Source organism: Loxodonta africana, chromosome 4 (assembly GCF_030014295.1).
Source record: "Loxodonta africana isolate mLoxAfr1 chromosome 4, mLoxAfr1.hap2, whole genome shotgun sequence".
NCBI classification, from domain to species: Eukaryota; Metazoa; Chordata; class Mammalia; order Proboscidea; family Elephantidae; genus Loxodonta; species Loxodonta africana.
The window spans coordinates 80,773,373-80,792,733 of NC_087345.1; the positions used below are offsets into that span (position 1 = coordinate 80,773,373).

A 19,361-nucleotide genomic window follows, 5' to 3' on the forward strand; every position below is an offset into this window, starting at 1 on the left:
ATTCTCTGTCCACCTTTAAACACCAGCCCACTAACCTTTAGGGGAATTTAAGTCTCTTTAACGTTCTCTCTTGAAGGTCTCAGTCTTGGACAATAAAAGAAGAGCAAAACAGAAGGAATGGCTATATAATCTAGACATAAGTAATTTTCTGAGGGGGTCAGAAAGATCACAGCCCCAAAGATGTGTAAGGCCAGCTTAGTAAATATCTAGGTACTTTGCTGCCTGCCTCACAGTCTCAAATCCTTCATGTGTTTTCCATAAAAGGCTTCTCTCCAAAGTTCTCCTGGATCCTTAAGAGCTGTGAAGGGGAACATCAAGCTTCTGCAGACACATGACAAGACACGCTCAATATGGGTGAATTCTCCATATTCTGCAAAGGAAGGAGAATTTTGCCCTTCACTCTGAGCTGCTGGATTGGAACTGCTGACCTTTTGGTTAGCACCCAAGCTCTTAACCCCTGTGCCACCAGGGCTTCTCACTCTAAGCAGGACTCCTAAGTGCAAAGGAACTGATATTTGGCACTTGCTGCATGCCAAACACCATGCCAAGTACTTCATAGTCATTATCTCATTTACCCAATTTCTCTTGGTCTTCCTCCTACTTTTACATGTGGCTGTTCACTTTAAGGGGAGTGGCTCTTCTGGGCAACACCAAAGTCCTCCCCACTCTAGTGTCCTCTCACGTCCTTATATTCTAGATTCTTGTCCTCCAACCAAGGAGCCCTGGTGGTGCAAATCGTTAAGCACTTGGCTGCTAACTGAAAGACTGGCAGTTCAAACCTACCCAGGAGCTCCTCGGGAGAAGGATCTGGTGGTGATCTGCTCCCAAAAAGATTACAACCAATAGGGGCAGTTCTACTGTCACTGTCACATGGGGTTACTATGAGATGAAAACGACTTGAAGGAACCTAATAACAACAACAACAAAGTCCTCCAACCGACTCTAAATCTGCTGTCCCCTAGCACCTGCTTAGAAGGATCAATCAGTATTTCTGATCCTGCCTTGGTAACCAATTGACCACAGGCATCTATCTGGGTTTCACTGGCAGATCCAAAGCCAAAAGCCCTAGCCTTGAGATTACTTCCCACAACCAAAATTCAGTCACTTCCCAAAGAATTCATGAAATACTAAAAAAAAAAAAACGAAATACTAGGACTTTCTAAAATCATTAATATCTCCTTTACAAGCCTACATTTCTAAGGAGTTGTATTAGCTTTCAGTCAATAAATTAAACTTCAAGGCTCTTCACCTGCAATCTTGCTTTCATGCAGTCTTTTTTTTCTTTTTAAGGTTCTTAAATGTTTACTAAATGAATAAATTAACCAGTATTTATTCTGAAAGTATTCAACATATATCCATTAAGCAGTTAACTTCAAACTCTGCAAGTCAGGAGTTGACTTCTATGCCTTTTCCTGAACTCTCTTCCTGTCTAACATCTGACCTAGTTTTGGTGCCACCAGTCTCCTACCCCTCCAAACCATCCAGTTAGGATTATCTTTCCCGAATATATGTGATAATGTCATTTCTCTGTTTATAAGTCCATTAATGGCTCCCAATCACTTGCAGAATTAAGTCTCCTTCATAAGAAGACTCTTAACTACACTCTTGTACTAGATAACTTTGCATATTCCTTTCCTGCATGGTAATATACTACCATTTCTTACTTCTAAAAGCAAAGCTAATACAATCTCAGGTGGCTGGGACTCTAGCCAAATGTGAGGGTTCTTGTTTTTTTGTTTATTTATTTATTTATTTATTTAACTGACAACTTTATTTATTTATTTTTAATAATTTTTATTGAGCTTTAAGTGAACGTTTACAAATCAAGTCAGTCTGTCACATATAAGCTTATATACACCTTACTCCATACTCCCACTTACTCTCCCCCTAATGAGTCAGCCCTTCCAGTCTCTCCTTTTATGACAATTTTGCCAAAACTGACAACTTTAATTTGAATACTCAGCACCACTAACTGGCTGCTACTCACCATAATGCCACAATTTTCTGATTATATAAAACAAGGGTATCTATTGACAAATGTTGATAACCATTACAAGTGGATGGCAAGAACTCGATTATTTTTGTGTGTGTCTGAATTTTTCCATTATAAAACATTAACAAACAAAAAGGATAACTTCTGCTTAGCTGCCAAGTCTGTTGTAAAGAAAAATTAAATAATGTATATTATCTTACTATGTCAGGTAGTATCTAAAGTGGTTTTAAAATGTTTTTTCAAAGTTTTCTCCACTAAATCACCTCGTATGTGTATACTGTTGCCCAGAAAGTACAGTAGGTAGCAAAAAAGATAGCTAAAGATTTTGAAAACCAGTTCTAGGAAGGAAATACTTGGTAGTGTCTATTGGCATTTTTCGAGGGTCCTCGTTTTAGAGAGTTCAAATCTTGGAATCATAAGGGGCGTAGTACAGTTCTGTGTCCTCTTCTAAGCGGCCGCTAATGCAAATGACTTCAGGAGCTCCACCTACATGAGTACAAACCAATGTTATATGTAAAAATCTATGAAGCTTCCTTTTCTTCCAGGAGCCAAACAAAACTGCATGCCTTTCAAAGGGGTGAAGAAAGCTACAGCCGAGGTCTATTCCTTCCTTAAGAGAGATGTGCAGAACTGACAATTCAGTTCCTTTAATAAACTCTGGTGGCGTAGTGGTTAAGAGTTTGACTACTAACCAAAAAAATACCGGCAGTTCGAATCTACCAGGCGTTCCTTGGAAACCCTGTGGGGTAGTTCTAGTCTGTCCTGTTCGGAATCGACTCCACAGAAATGGTTTTTTTTTTTTTTTTTAATAGCCCTATGGAGCCGAATCAACTCAACGGCACTGGGTTTACTGGGTTACGAAGCCCTAGTGGCACAGTGGTTAAGAGTTTAGTTGCTAACCAAAATGTCAGTAGTTTGAATCCACTGGCATTCCTTGGAAATCCAGTGGGGCAGTTCTACTCTGCCCTACAGGGTCACTATGAGTCGGAATGGACTTGATGGCAAAGGGTTTGGTTTTTTAATAGCCCTACAGGGTTGCTTTGAGTCAGAACTGACTTGATGGCAATGGGTTTGGTGTTTTTTAGGGGGCGGGGGGAATAGCCCTGAATTTGATCCTCACGTGAAAATGACATTTTTTTAGAACATAGCGATGAATATCAAATTAGCTTAAAGATTTAGAATCTGCTGTGGTTTATGAAACCTACCCTAAAGCAGCAGGATTAAGGAAAGCATTTTGCTCTTCAGTTTCTAGCTTAAGCCCTGACAGAGGGCCTCTGGCCCCGGAAAACCATTTCAGACCAGTAAGAGCCAAGAAAGACAATACAGTCCTATTCTTCTCTCCCCTGGGGTATCTATTAATTTGGAGGAGGGCTGGTTGGATGAGGATCTAGAAGTATATCACTCCTTCATCTTTCACCCAGAAAAAGAAAAATCCAACTCTACTCTTCCTATAGCAGGAACTTATGTTTCCTAACTTGCTGGGTTACAGGAAACTAGGAGACAAGAGAGTGCCCCTCTCTTTGCTCTTTCAAGACATCATAATGGTAGGGGTGGTGCAATGCCTACTTCCCAATCACTAAGCTCATGAGATCTTTAAGAGAATGATACCGTCAGATGAGCTTCTTGTTAATAAAATCTAGTGTAAATAAAACACTAAATATTGGGTTCTATGGTCAAGTGTTCATTTTACCTGGCTTAATAAAATTCACAAATCCTGTATCTATTTTACATATATATAAAATTTTATATATGTGAATTTTGTATCTATTCATTTGCCATCAAAGTCATGGACCCTTTGATGCCTAGTTAAGTTCTCAGCACTTAGGCATGGATATATGTTAAAATGAGTGAAACAAAAAGAGAATTTTCTAATTACGTATCATCTTAGTAAACCCCTAAAGAAGTCTCACAGATACATAATCCAGTGGCTTGACATTAAAATTCCTACTGTGACTGGACAGGAATGATCCACAACACATGTTCCAGGGACCAGTGATGTCTAGGACATAGAACATATCTGAATATTTCTATCTAAAATACATTATCTCCTGGGTCCTAAGTCATACTAACTCCTAATAAGAGAAAGTTTACTTTCCCTAAGAAGTAGCAGACCTCCTAATAATCACTAATGAGACCCTTTGCTCTATTAGAGTTGTTCAGTAACTATTTGGATACCATCTATGTGCAAGCACAGCTTTATGCTATGGGGATCAAACATGAATAAGTGGATGAGTGAAATATTTTATAATAAATTTAAATACCTGTAAGGAGCCATGGAGGAATTTATAACCTACAGTTCACAATCTAGAAACCTGACAGAATGAAGTATGTGTGCTAACAGGGATCCAAGCAAAATGGTTTAAGAGTATGAAAGAAGGAACAATTAATTCCCGAGGGGAAAAGTTTCTTGAAGAAGATATTTGGGTTGTACCTCGAAGAATAAGTAGGATAGTAAAATTTTAATGATGTAAATCAAAATCACAATAAGATAGAACTTCACATCCACTAGACTGGATTAAACAAAAGATAATAGCAAGTGTTGATGAGGGTGTAGAGAAACTGGAACCTTCATACAATGCCGGTGGAAATGTAAATGGTACAGCCACTTTGGAAAACAGTCTGGTAGTTCCCTAAACAGTTAGACAGTTAAGCAGAGAGTTACCATATAATCCAGCAATTCTATTCCTAGGTCTATACTCAAAAGAAATGAAAACATGTCCACATGGCCACAAAGTGGAAACAACACACATATCTATCAATTGATGAACTGAAGAAATAAAACGTGGTATATTCATAAAATAGACTATTATCCAGCCATAAAAAGGAAAGAAGTACTGATACATGCTATAATATGTATCATCCCATTTATATTAAATGTCCAGAATAGGCAAATCTATACAGATGGAAAATAGAGTAGTGGTTGCCTAGGGCTGGAGTGGTGGGGGGGGATCAGACGAGAAGATTTGGGGCTGACAGCTAAGCGGGTAAGGTTTCTTTTTTCTTTTTTGAGTTTTGTGCTGTAAGTCTTTTTCATTACAGTGAAATATATACAGCAAAACATTTGCCATTTCAACCATTTTTTATGTGTACAATCAGTGACATTAATGACATTCACCAAGTTGTACAACAATCACCACCATCAGTTTTCAAACTTTTTCATCACCCTTAAGAGAACAGGGTTTCTTTTTGTGGTAATGAAAATGTTCTAAAGTTTACTGAGGTAATGGATGTACAGTTCAGTGAATATACTAATTACTGAATTGAACACTTTAAATGGGTGAACTGTATGGTTATGTCAATTGTATCTCAAGAAAGATGTTAAAAATTTTAATGAGGGTGGGGTGGAGAAGACATCCTAATTTTTTTAAATGATTTTAAGATGTTAGGCTACCCCAGGTTGGCATGAACTAGCACAGGATTGATCCTAGGCTGACATTACCCTACTTCATTTCCAGGTAGAAAAGCCACAAGATTAACAGATTTAATTGAAATGTCAATAGAAACACGAATTAGAGATTGTGGATTGAACTGAATACCCCCAAAATATATGTTGTAAACCCTAACTTCATACCTGTGGATGTAATCCCATCTGGGAATAGGATGTTCTTTGTTATGTCAATAAGGCAGTGTAAGTGTAGAGTATGTCTTAAACCAATCACTTTTGAGATACAAAGGGAGAGACCATTTAGGCACAGAAGCAAGGAAGCACAGATGAGAGAAGATAGATAGCATGCCACATGAACATCACCAAGGAACTGAGAAAGAGTATTTATTTCCCCAGCTCCTTCCTCCGCCAGAGCTTACAGAGAGAGAGAGCCTTTCCCTAGAGCCAGTACCCTGAATTTGGGCTTCTAGCCTCCTAAGCTGTGAGAAAATAAATTTCTGTTTGTAAAAGTCAGCCACTTGTACTTCTGTTATGCAGCACTAGCTAAGACAGCCATTAAGTCATATAATAGCAAGAAAGGGGTATTTCCTTTAAGACCCCCCATAATCACAAAAACAACTATTTTAAAAATAAATAAATAAAAATACCTCTGGAATATGCAGAACCTGAAGTACAGACCCATACAACGCATTTGCCCACTATGTTATTACTGGGTGCCTTCAAGTTGACTCCGACTCATAGCAACCCCATGTGACAGAACAGAACTGCCCCGCAGGGTTTTCTTGGCTATAATTGGGTGGCCTTAAAAGCGGATTCTCAGCAGTTTCTATTCCCTCTTAGCACAAGTAAACCTGATACCATCTCTAGCTCCTTAACTCCTCTCTCCTCCTTCCTGACTATTCCCATGTAACGGAGTCCCTGGGTGCTACAAACAGTAAAGCACTCGGCTACCAGCCAAAAGGTTGGCGTTTGGAATCTACCCAGAGGTACCTCGGAACACAAGCCTGGTGATCTGCTTCCAAAAGGTCACAGCATTGAAAACCCTATGGAGCAGTTCTACTTTGCACATATGGTTTATGCCATGAGATAGAATCGAATCAACAGCAACTAACAACAACATTAAGGTGGACCAACCATGTGGCCTCCAGGGAGCTACTGGTGTTCCTACCACATGGTCCTCAAACTAGGTCTCCAGTATAAAACCGACATTTTAAAATCCTAAACGAAAAAAATAGAAAGAGGCCTGGTGGCAAAGTGGTTAAAGCATTCCGCTACTAACTGAAAGGTCGGCAGTTTGAACTCATCAGCCGCTCTGTGGGAGAGACTTATGGCAGTCTGCTTTTGTAAGGATTTACAGTCTTGGAAACCCTACAGGGCGGTTCTGCTCTGTCCTTACAGGGTCCCTGTGAGTCGGAATTGGCTCCATGGCAGTGGGTTTGGTTTTTGGTTTAAATCAAAACAGCTACAGAATCCTTGGTTAAGCATATAGCCACAACACGTTGTCTGGGAATTCTCTCGTGTTGGATATCTTCCATTTGCCCTTCCAGATCCACCTGCCGTCTTTGTCCACTCTGCTCTGTGCCCCAGGAAGCTGACCATATGGAGTGTAGGAACAGGCCCCCTTGCCCTCTGGCTTCCAGTAGTTGGGTTTGGCCAACCAGATGAATACCAGTAGGAGATTAAAGGGCAGAAGAAGAATGAGAACAGAGTATTCACTTCTCCAGCTCTTTCCTCTGCCAGAATACCATGGTTTGGCTGCATACCTCTACTGAAGCCCACAGCCCTTTCATATAGCTACTCTCAGATTCTCACATCTCTCTCAACCTCCTTGCCCTTTAAGATCTAGAAGTAGATACTGCAGTTGCTGTCCTTAGGGTACGCTATCTCTTGCTGGTTCCCTTAAATCCCTTTGTAAATAATCTCTCTATTAAATTTATCTCAAATTACTCAGTTTAGTCAGGGACTCTGACTCAGTCAGAAACCCTGACTGATGAACTACCTGCTATTCACTACAGACTCAAGTAGAAGAGGATTTGTGCCAGAAGTTCTTGGTGAAATTCTTCGTTCTTAAAGGTTGGATGGAGAACCTCTTAACTGTGCAAAAATCCTCAAGGCACAGCTGAATGCAGAATTCTGTTCTATATGTATTCATCTAACCCTTTAATGCTGCCTTCAGTCCTATCATATATATGATCTCATTTGATCTTCCTAACAACTCTGCGAAGTGGAGTAAAAAAACTCAGTTGCCATCAAGTTGATTCCAACTCAATGACAACATGATGTGTGTCAGAGAATTGTGTTCCATAGGGTTTTCAATGGCTGATTTTTCTAAAGTTAAATCGCCAGGCCTTTCTTTCAAGGTACATCTGGGTGGACATGGACCTCCAACCTTTCAGCTGGCAGCTGAGAGTGTTAACCATTTGCACCACTCAGAGGCTCCTATTACGTGGAGTAGGGGATATGTTATCCCCTTTTAAAACTTGGAAACTGAGGCTCAGACTTATTTCAACATTCCCTGTCACATCACTCTGCCCGTTGCTAAGCAGAACCAAGTAAGAGGAACCCTAAATTCTGAGAGCATCCAAACTAGGACCAACTGCTGAGTAAACACATAAGGTGGTCCTCTTCATGACATTATATCCTTTGTTATCTTCCCCTAGAAAAAGAACAGCTCTAAGTTCCTGGAAATAGGTCTAGTCAGAGTAGAACATTTAAGGAACAAAAGCATCTGAACTATGAATCAAACAAGAAGTCAGAAGAAAATCTCTTACATAAGACTGATGCTTAAAGAGACTGACTAGAGCAAGCAAAAGCCCTCATCCATGGTATATGGCAACTCTAAGGTGGGCATAGCCGTTTTAGGCATAGTGGTTTTTGGCAGCCCAAGTCCATGCCTGCAACCAAGCCCAAGGAATAATCAACTACGCTTCTAGTTTGTGGGTAAATGGCAGTGTGGCAACACCTCCTATGTACCAGGGAACATACATATTCAGCAAAAAGTTTAATTAACTTCATAGGACAGAAAAAGGATCTCTGATCTCTGAAGGTCAACCAGCTGAAGTCTGAACATGACAGCCAGCTGGATGGAGAGAATGTAGGTGGGACACAACTAGAGTGTTACTCTGAATTATCAAAGCCCTCCACTATTCAGCCTGGATAGTGGATCAGCTGTATTCAGGAAGACATATGGCCTGGGAAGGAGCTGCAAAGTGAAATGGAATGGCAACACCATTAGAGCTTCCTGGCTTACCGAGGTGCTGACTATGAGAAATACGTTTGCCTCTCTTCCACAACACAGTAGCTTCATATACAGAAAAGACAGACAAAAAGATAATGTCTGCCTACAGTTAATTTTACCCTACCTTGTCATTTACTCTATTTTTATCATTTGACACCATTTCACTTTGGTCAGAAATAGATCTCAAACCCACAGGAAGTCAGGAGACACTGGTATCCCTCTTCCTCAAGGTACCCATTCAAAGAACACCCCGATTGGGAGATTAGGGATCTGGTGTTATCAAGGTCCCAAGTCTCAAAGTTATGAAAAGACTCTACTCCTCTGGTCACTATGGCAATGTTTTGATTCAGCAAACAATAAATATCGGCCATACTATGCACTTGAAAGAAGTAGCCTAACCCACAGATACAAAGGGTGTGTGTGTGCTCGGTCTACTTCCAAATCAAAGTAAGATGTATATATGCAACTACCCAGACATACATCAGATATATAAAGTTTAATCCTTGTTCTAGCCTGCTTTTTAAAAGTCACAAAGAACTTCAAATATATAATTTTTAAAAGTCTGATTTGCATAGACATATCTCTGGGAAGATACAAAAGAAACAGCTAACAGTCGTGGTCACCAGAAAGGGGAACTAGGAATATGGAGGACAGAAGTGTTTCACTTACACCTGTTTCAACCTTTTACATTTTGTCCAGAGTATATACATCTATTATCTACTTAAAACAAATAAATTCTTTCAAAGTCTGATACATCATTTTTTAAAAATTAGGATAGAAAATTAAAACACTTGAGCCTACACAGCTCTAACTCCTGGACCCCTGCTCTTCTAACTCCTAAGATACCTTGAATCTCAAAAAGACAATGACCTGAACAGAACTAGTCCGTGGGAAAGTGTTAGCCTAGTTTATCGAATTTATTATCTTAAATTAAGTTGGAAGTGAGGCAGAGGTTAGGGGGAAGGGGTTGAGGTGAGGCCTGGTTGTCAAAGTGAGAGCTGAATACCAAAAGACAATTAAAATCAGAGGGTGAAGTCCTTCAAAAAGGGAGGGGAAAGTTCCATCCAGTTCCTGGATAACGATGTGGAAAATTATGTAAGAATTCTCACAGGATCAAAGTGTCTACCATCACATAAAGATACACTGTTTATCGAAGAGCTATGATATGCTAAAACTATAAAGAATATGGGGGCACTAGTGGGTCAGTGGTAGAATTCTTACCCTCCACGTGGGAGACCCAGATTCAATTTCTGGCCAACGCATTTCACGCACAGCCACCACCTGTCTATCACTGGAGTCTTGCCTGTTGCTATGATGCTGAAAAGGTTTCAACAGAGCTTCTAGGCTAAGGCTGACTAGGAAGAAAGGCCTGGCGACCTACTTCTGAAAATCAACCAATGAAAACCCTGTGGAACAGTATGGCTCTCCAGGAGTCGGAGGCCGACTTGACGGCAACGAACAACGACAAAATAAAGAATACAGAAAAAGGGGAAATCCTTATTCTCTTAGGCTAATATATTACGGCAAAATACACTGAAACCTGTGAGAGCCGAAACTCAACGGGACTGCCTTCTTTACCAAGTTTCCAAAATTTTCCACCTTTGACAGGGTGCAGCTTACCACTTTTCTATCACTATTAGTGGAAGATATTTGTGTTTTCATTCTCTGACAGGTTTCCACCTTACACAGGTTCTGGCTTTCGCAGGTTTTATTGTTTTTCTTTTTTCTTATTACAAAATAACTTTGACAAGACTTATAGTAGAATCTCAGGTTCCTATACCTTATAAAGGTATCCTCTGGAGGTGAAACTGGAAGAAAATTTAGAACAGGAGTAAGAGCTTTGGCTAGAAGCGGCCCCCTACTATCCCTTATCTCTTTCTTTTTCTCTCATCTCCTTTCTGTCCCTTACTCCTAGTCCTTTCTGTCTTCCTTCATTTTTGCCCTTCTCTACCTTTGCTTAGGCTTACTCTTGACAGTTGCATTACATGGTTGTTTTGTTGTTTGCCATCGATTCCTACTCCTAGGGACCCATATGACAGAGGAAAACTGCCCCATCAGGTTTCCTAGACTGTAATCTTTACAGGAGTATATTGCCAGCTCATTTCTTCACAGAGCTGCTGGCGGGTTTGATTCCCTGACCAGGAATCCTTGCATTCGGTGGTAGTAACTAGCCTAATTAGGTTGCAGATACCTTATCTAAAAAAAAAAAAAAAAAGACAATGGTGCTTCAGAGAATGGGAAAAGCAAAGTTAAATAAGAATAATTATTTTATTATTACTCCAAAATTTTTATGGAAAACATACACAAAAATAAGTTGGAGAGTAAAATGAAATCCTATGTACCTATCACTCACTTTCAACATTATCCACGGACAAATTTATTTCATTTGTATCTGGTCCCATTTCCCTAACTCTCGTATTATTTCAAAGCAAATCCCAGATATCATATCATTTCATTCTAAAATATTTCAATATGCAACTCTGAAAGAAAATAATTTTTTTAAAACATAAACTACAATTTTAATAAAACAGTTAAAAATTAGCAATTCCTTCATTCCATAAAATATCTAGTTAAAATGAAAATTTTCAATTGTCTCATAACTGCTATAATTTTTTGTTTATTTTGGGTTACAGTTTATTTCTTTGAAACAGGATCTAAATAAGGTCTACACGTTGATTGGTTGCTATGTCTGACATCTCTTTTAATCAACAGGTTTCTAACCCATCTCTTTTTTTTCCCTTGCAATTTATTTGTTGAAGAAATTAGGTCGATTGCCTTGTAGCAGTATAAATATTAACCCACTCAACAAACATTTCTTAAGTGCCTACAATAAAGCATCTATAACAAAACAATTATAACAAGGTTGTACCTTGTGTGCAGCAGGTAGAATTGCTGTGAAGAACTGTAAAAAGAGAGAAAAGGTTGGGCCTTCAAAAGACACAAAATGTAATGCAAAAAAAAGAACAGTGATACAAAAACATACCAAAAAGCAAAACTTCATAGTAACAACATAAAAGTGCCCCAGCCTCATCTCTCAAAAGTGACTAAACCCCAAAACCCAGTGCCGTCTAGTCGATTCCGACTAATAGTGACCCTATAAGACAGAGTAGAACTGTTCCCATAGAGTTTCCAAGGAGCACCTGGCAGATTCAAACTGCCGACCCTTTGGTTAGCAGCCGTAGCACTTAACCACTATGCCACCAGGGTTTCCATAAGTGACTACTGCTGTTAATCTCCAGAAAGCAAAACTGGAAAAGTCAGTAAAAGAAAGTGGCAATTGATTTATTATTTTATTATCTTTTTCTCAGGCAAAGGGATGGGAAACCAACATTTACTGAGTATCTACCATATTCCAGGCCCTGGAGGATTTTGTTATCTACCATAATCCCTACAAGATGATAATGAGATAGGTATTGTTTGCATTTTGGTTTTTATAGACTGCAATTCCAAGGAGTAAGTTAATTTCCAGGTTTACATAATTAGGAAATAGCAGTCTTATTTTTGACTCAGGTTCATCTGGCTCCAAAGCCCACATCCTTTCCATTGCAATTTCTCTAAACACAAGGAACAGCAGTGGACTTTCATTAACTATAAGCAAGGTTAAAAACTAGCTCCAATTATTTAAACAAAAAAAAAAAAAATCCAATTTTAAAATGCATTCAAATCAGTAATCTAAAATGACACCATAAAACAGGTAAAAAAATTTAGTTTATCATTTTACCTCAATCACTGAAAAATCTACTAGATTTTAGCCTTGGTCTGATATGTGAAAATGGAACCAAATCAAGAGAATCTTGTTATTATCTTTGTCTTAGGCTGGGTTCTCTAGGGAAGCAAAACCAGTAAAGCATATAAACATATATACCAAAAAAAAACCAAACCCATTACTGTCGAGTCAATTCCGACTCATAGCGAAGCTAAAGGGCAGGGTAGAGTTGCTCCACAGCGTTTCCAAGGAGTGGCTGGTGGATTCCAAGTGCTGACCTTTTGGTTAGCAGCCACCACCCTTAGCACTAACTGGTGATTCTGGAAGAAGCAGCACAGAAGACCCAGCTCCTTCTCTCTTCCTCTTTGAGATCCAGCTGCCTGCAGGAAGTACACATTCAGCTTTGAATGAGAATGAGAGAAACCTTCATTTCAGAAATAAGGAATAACATGGGCAAAGGACATAAGGTGAGACCTTTAACTGAAACTGAAAGGAATAAAAGGCCAGTGAAGCTAGGATGTAGTGAAGGATGGAGAGGTAGTAGGCAAGACCTTCTAGGCTGTGGTAGGATACTTGACCTCTATTCTTAAGAGATGATCAGTGAATAGCTTTAAGTAGGAGATAAGTTATAAGATCTGATCTATGTTTTGAAAATATTACTCTGGTTATTATGGGAAGAGTAAATTAAAGCGTGAAGCAGGAGTTGAAACGGGCAGATCAACTAGGAGGCTACTGTAATAATCCAAACAAGAGACGCTGACAGTTTAGAACTGGAGAAATGGTGGTGAAGATGGAGAAAAGAGATTTGATATTTAGTCTGTGGGTAGAATTAACAGGAACTTGCTTATAGATTGGATGTAGGAAAGGATGATGCCTGGCTTGAGTAAATGGATGGATGGTGATTTCATTCACTAATATTGTAGAGAGAGGGGGCCAGTCAGTCTAAGGACTGGAAAGCAAGTATTGCATTTCTGATATGTTAAATAAATTTAAATAACCTGTGATATTTCCAGGAGCAAATATCAAGTAAGCAGTTGGGTATACAGATGAGAGATCTAGTCTAGTAATTATAATCCATAAATCTAAGTGAAATCTAGGAAGAAAGTATATTTAGAGAGAAGGCAAGAAGGCCTAAAGAAATCTAAACATTCAGAGATTAAGTAGAGTAGCCAAAAAAGAGACCAAAAGAGAAGGGCCAAAAGGGCAGGTCCCAAACAGGGTGGTGTTACCTAAGCCAAGGAAAGAAAGCATTTTAAGAAACCGGGAACAGTGAACTCTAGCAAATGTCGCTAGGAGGTTGCATAAGATGAAAACAAAAAAAAAAGTTGGTTGGTTTGGCAACTTAGAAGTACCTGATGACTATGATGACCTGTTTCAGTGGAACGGTGGGGGCAGAGGCCCAACAGGAGGGGACTGAAGAATGAGTAGGAGATCTTGAATTTCATATACAGTGTGTAATGATCTCTACGGTAGCACTGGTGGTTCAGCGGTAGAATTCTTGCCTTCCATGTGGAAGACCTAGTTTCGATCCTGGCCGATGCACCTCAAATGCAGCCATTGCTTGTCAGTCAGTTGAGGCTAGCTGAACAAGATTCAGCAGAGCTTCCGGACTAAAACTAGGAAGAAAGTCCTGTCAAATCTACTTCTGAAAAATCAGCAAACGAAAACCCTAAGGATCACAATAGTCCAATTCCATTGTACATGAGGCTGCCATGAATCAGGGACTGCCTGAACAGTAACAACAACAATTATCTATTCAGCATCCCAAATCCCACTAAAATAATCATAAATCTATTAAAAAGATATAAACCTCCAGGTCGTGGGTAAAGGAAGATCCTAACCTACATTTGTGCAGTAGACCTAGAGAACAACTAGTCCAAATTATAGCAGGAAGACTATGGCCCTTGGACCCTTCAAACATGGAAATGAAATTACTCCCAGAGGTCACATTATAGCCATACAATAGACAGGCCTATAAAATGAACAATAACACCAGTGAGGAACGCACATCTCAGGATAATCAATTTATGCAAGATCTAAAGGGCAGCATTTGCCCAAAAACAAAGTTCAGAAGGAAGGTAGGGGCATGTCTTAGTTATCTGGTGCTGCTGTAACAGAAATACCACAAGTTGATGGTTTTAACAAACAGAAATTAATTTGTTCAAGGTGTAAAAAAAAAATGAAATCCGAATTTAGGGTGCCAGCTTCAGGGGAAAGCTTTCTCTCTGTCAGCTCTGGGGGAAGGTCCTTGTCATCAATCCTCCCCGGCTAAAGAGCTTCTCAGCACAGGGTCCCCAGGTCCAAAGAACTTGTTCCACTTCTGGCTCTTCTTGCTTGGTGGTAATGAGGTACCTATCTCTCTGCTGGCTTCTCTCACTTGTAAGATAAAAGGTGATGCAGGCCACATCCCAGGGAAACTCCCCTTACATCTGATCAGGGCAGTGACCTGAGTAGGGGTGTTGTATCCCACCCTAATCCTCTTTAACATACCTAATTTTGCCTCATTAACATCACAGAGGTTAGGATTTACAACACACAGGAAAATTACATCTGATCACAAAATGGAAGACAACCATATAATACTGAAAATCAGGGCCTAGCCCAGTTGACATATATTTTTTTTTGGTGGGGGGTGGTGGGGGGGCACTATTCAATCCATGACAGGGCAAGAAAGCTGGGTGAATGAACACAGGGAACCCAAGGAGGAAGGGGAGAGAGTGCTGACACATTCAGGGGTTTGCAACCAACAGAACAAAACAAGCTGTGTATAAACTGTTGCTTGGGAAACTAATTTGCTGTGTAAACTTTCACCTAAACCACAATAAAATATTAAGAAAAAAATTATATATATATATACATAACAGGAGGTCAGGGAGCTCCACGATAGAAGACTCCAATTAAAAAAATTAATAGATTTCCTCATCTGTTTAAATGTGCTTGAAGATTTATACTTATCCCAAAGTTTGAAGAGAGTGAGATGTACAATAAAGGCAACATAACGTAGTGATTAGGAGAGCAACTCTGGAGTCAGGCTGGCTGCTCTGGGACACTGTCTGCGCTGCTTACCTCTTGCCTCAACAGGGCTAATAATTATACTTACGTCACAGGGCTGTTAGGAGGCTTAAGCAAGTTAAACTTTGTAAAGGGCTTAGAACAGTGCCTGGAACGTGTAAATGCTATGTGTTCATTAAATAAAACTAAAAAAACAAAATTATTAACTCCAGGGAAAACAAACAAAAAAACAATTTGAACAAGAAAACCAAAACCAAACCAAACCCGTTGCCATCAAGTTGATTCTAACTCATAGCGACCCTATAGGACAGAGTAGAACGGCTGGTGGATTTGAACTGCTGACCTTTTGGTTAGCACCCATAGCACTTAAGCACTACACTACCAGGGCTCCTTGAACAATAAAGTAGTTATAATTATAGCATACTACACACCTTAGCTAGGGCAATATTTACAAAGTCATAATAAGGTAAATACGAGTACTGATTTAAGCAAAAATAGTGACACACCTTATACTGGGCAGATGGGAAGAGAAAGGAAATTGGGAAGTAAGGGGGAAGCGTAAGGACACAGGATATAAGAAAAATAAATCTGTATCTTTCATGGCAGAAGTCAATATACTCCTAAAATTGAAAAACTAAGAAATGACAATATAACCACGTTAGTTGGAACTACATAGGTAAGAGACTGAGTTACTGGTGCTGAGGGCTGGGGATCACAGTCTTGGGGAAAATCTAGGTCAATTGGCATAACATAGCTCAGAAAGTCAAAGTTCTACATTCTCCTTTGGTGAGTAGTGTCTGGAGTCTTAAAAGCTTGCAAATGGCCACCTAAGATACAACTATTGGTCTCTTCCCATCCAGAGAAACGGAGAGTAAAGAAAACCAAACACTCAAGGCAGCAATTAGTCCAAGGGATTAACAGCCCACACAAACCATAGCCTCCATTAGCCTGAGACCAGAAACACTAGATGGTACTCTGCTACCACTACTGACCTGACGCACTGACCAGGTTCACAATACAGGGTCCCAGACAGAGCAGGAGAAAAATGTAGAACAAAATCCAAATTCATGAAAAAGACCAGACTTACTGGTCTGATAGAGACAAGAGGAACCCCCAAGATTTTCGCCCTTAGTCACCTTTCTAACTTGGATCTGAAGCCACTCCCACAGACCACCTTTCAGCCCAATAACAGGCAGGCCTATAAAATAAACAATAACACCTATTAAGAAAGTGCTCCTTAGAACAATCAACCATAGGAGACCAAAAGGGCAACATTTGCCCAAAAGCAAAGATGAGAAGGCAGGAAGACCAGACAAATGGAAGCAGGGAACTCAGGGTAGAAACAGGGAGAAGTGCTGACACAGTGCAGGGATTGCAACCGATGTCATGGAACACTCTGTGTATAAATTCTTGAATGCGAAACCAATTTGCTCTGTAAACTTTCAGCCAAAGCACAATTAAAACAAAGAAATACATAGGTAAATACCATCAAAAAAAAAAAATCTAAAAAACTGAAAGTGGCTGCTTCTGGACAGTGGGAACAGAAAATAGGAGGGGGTGGGCCCAGGGGACTCCTTTTGCTATAAACCTTGTTAAAACTGTTTGACTTTTGAAACTGGGTATACACCTTACTTGACAGAAATAAGCATCAAATTAAAAAATGAAATACGGTAGTAAGAAAAAGACTGAGAGGTAAGGAAGTAAAGACTCTATATGAACTACTCTTTAAAGAAGTGTGATTACAAAAGGGATAAGAGAAATGGGGCAGTAACTGAACAGAGACAAAGAATCACAGCAGGGCTGTTTTTTTTTTTGTGGTTGTTAAGATGGGAGAAACTACAAGTTTATGTGCAGATAGGAATATGGAGGATGGAATCATATTTTCCACAGGTATGCTTATTTATACTTGCTAACCTTAAAGTAAGGAGCCCTGGTGGTATGATGGTTAAGTGCTTGACTGGTTATTGGAAAGGTCAGCAGTTTGAAATCAAACTCACCCGATGCCCTCCAGAAGAAAAGACCTGTCTATCTGTTCCTGAAAAGATTACAGCATAGGAAACCCCAGGGGGCAGTTTGACTTTGTCATATAGGGTCGCTGTCATGGATTGAATTGTGTCCCCCAAAAATATATGTATCAGTTTAGTTAGGCGATGATTCCCAGTCAATGGTGTGATTGACTACCATTTCGTCATCTGATGCGATTTCCCTATGTGTTGTAACTCCTAGCTCAATGATGTTGATGATTAGCGGCAGTTAATGAGGCAGGACTCAATCTAAAAGATTGGGTTGTATCTTGAGCCAATCTCTATTGATATATAAGAGAGAAGTGAGCAGAGAGACACAGGGACCTCATACCACCAAGGAAGTAAAGCCAGGAGTGTGCATCCTTTGGACCCGAGGTCCCTAAGCTGAAAAGCTCCTAGTCCAAGGGAAGATTCATGATAAGGACCTGCCTCCAGAGGCGACAGAGGGAGAACCCTTCCCCTGGAACTGGCGCCCTGAATTTGGACTTCTAGCCTACTAGACTGTAAGAGAATAACTTTCTCTTTGCTAAAGCCACCCACTTGTGGTGTTTCTGTTATAGCAGCACTAGATAGCTAAGACAGTCACTATGAGTCAGAATCAACTCGATGGCACACCACAACAAGCTTAATGTAGGTTCCTGGGTGGCGCGAGTGGTTTGTGACCCACTGCGAACCTGAATTTTGGTGGTTCAAACCCACCCAGCAGTGTCACTGAAGAAAAGCCTAGTGCTATCTGCTTCCATAAAGATTACAGTCAAGAAAACCCTATGGGCCATTCTATTCTGTAACATATGAGGTCGCCATGAGTCGGAATCAACTGGATGGCAATGGTTTTTGTTTGTTGTTTAACCTTAATGTGTCAGGCATTAATTACTAATGGTACAACAAGGTAGCTACTAGTATTAACGCCATTAGATATGGACTGTGAGAGAAAGAGAAGCATCAAGGACACCATCAAGATTTTTAGCCTGAGCACCTAGAAGAATGAAGTTGCCATTTACTGAGCTGGCGAAGATCATGAGAAGGGCAGTTTGGTGAGGAAGCAGAGAGCAGGAACTCTGTCTTAAACATGCTAAGTTTGAAATGTCTAAAAAAAAAAAAAAAACCCAGTGCCGTTGAGTCAATCCTAGTTAACATCTAAATGGAGATATCAAGTGTGATGTTAAGTATATGAGTCTAAAATACAGTAGGGGAGTCCAAGTTGGAAATCTAATTTGAAAGCTGCCATCATATGGATGAAATTTAAAGCTATGAGACTGGATAAAATTACAAGGGCAAAGTGTAAACAGAAAAGAGGCTCAAAGACTGAGCCCTGGGGTACTCCAAGGTTTAGGGATCAGGAAAATTAGGAGGAACCAGCAAGGGAGACTGAAAAGGAGAGGCCATAGATATAAGAGGAAAACCAGGGGAGTGTGATGTTCTGAAAGCCAAGTGAAGAAAGTTTTTCAAGGAATAGAGTGATCAATTGTGTTAAGCGTTACAAATAGGGTAAGTGAGATGAAGGCTAAGAACTGACCATTTAATAACATGAAGGTCATTGCAGACCTTGATAAGAGCAGTTTTGGTGGAGTGCTAGGAATAAAAACGTAATTAGATTGGGTGTAAGAGAGAATAAAACTAAATCTAACACCCTTTCATGATAAAGATGGCAAACTAGGAATAGAAAGGAAATTCCTTAACTTAATAAAGGACATTTATGAAAAACCCACAGTTCACATTACATACAACGGGGAAAGACTGAAAGCTTTCTCCTTAAGATTAGGAACAAGGCAAGGATGCCCACTTTCGCTACTGCTATTCAATATGGTACTGGAAGCTTTAGCCACAGCAATTAGGTAAGAAAAAGAAATAAAAGGCATCCAAGTTGGAAAGGGGAAGGTAAAACTATCTCTACTTACAGATGACATGATCCCATATACTGCATATAAAAAATACCAAAGAACTAAATGAAAGCTACTGGAGCTAATAAATGAATTCAGCAAAGTTGCAGGGTACAAGATCAA

General features: G+C 39.8%; 1 protein-coding gene across 17 annotated transcripts in view; it reads right to left on the minus strand.

The window, feature by feature from the left end:
- The window catches only part of RBMS2 (RNA binding motif single stranded interacting protein 2), a 64,218-nt gene that overhangs the window by 31,797 nt on the left and 13,060 nt on the right, over positions 1-19,361 (minus strand). For 5 of the 17 annotated variants that reach the window (XM_023557720.2, XM_023557714.2, XM_023557712.2 and 2 more), the window contains exons 1-3: positions 13,675-14,871; positions 12,601-12,702; positions 11,486-11,518 (exon numbers count right to left, since the gene is read on the minus strand). The exons of 3 other annotated variants lie outside the window; for them this stretch is intronic. In XM_023557720.2, the coding sequence (XP_023413488.1) occupies positions 11,486-11,518; positions 12,601-12,702; positions 13,675-13,767 (228 nt within the window). In that variant the 5' untranslated portion in view covers positions 13,768-14,871. Of the gene's footprint in view, positions 1-11,485; positions 11,519-12,497; positions 12,703-13,674; positions 14,885-19,361 lie in introns of those variants that run through there. 9 more of the 17 variants (XM_064284041.1, XM_064284043.1, XM_064284040.1 and 6 more) reach the window with 8 other exon arrangements.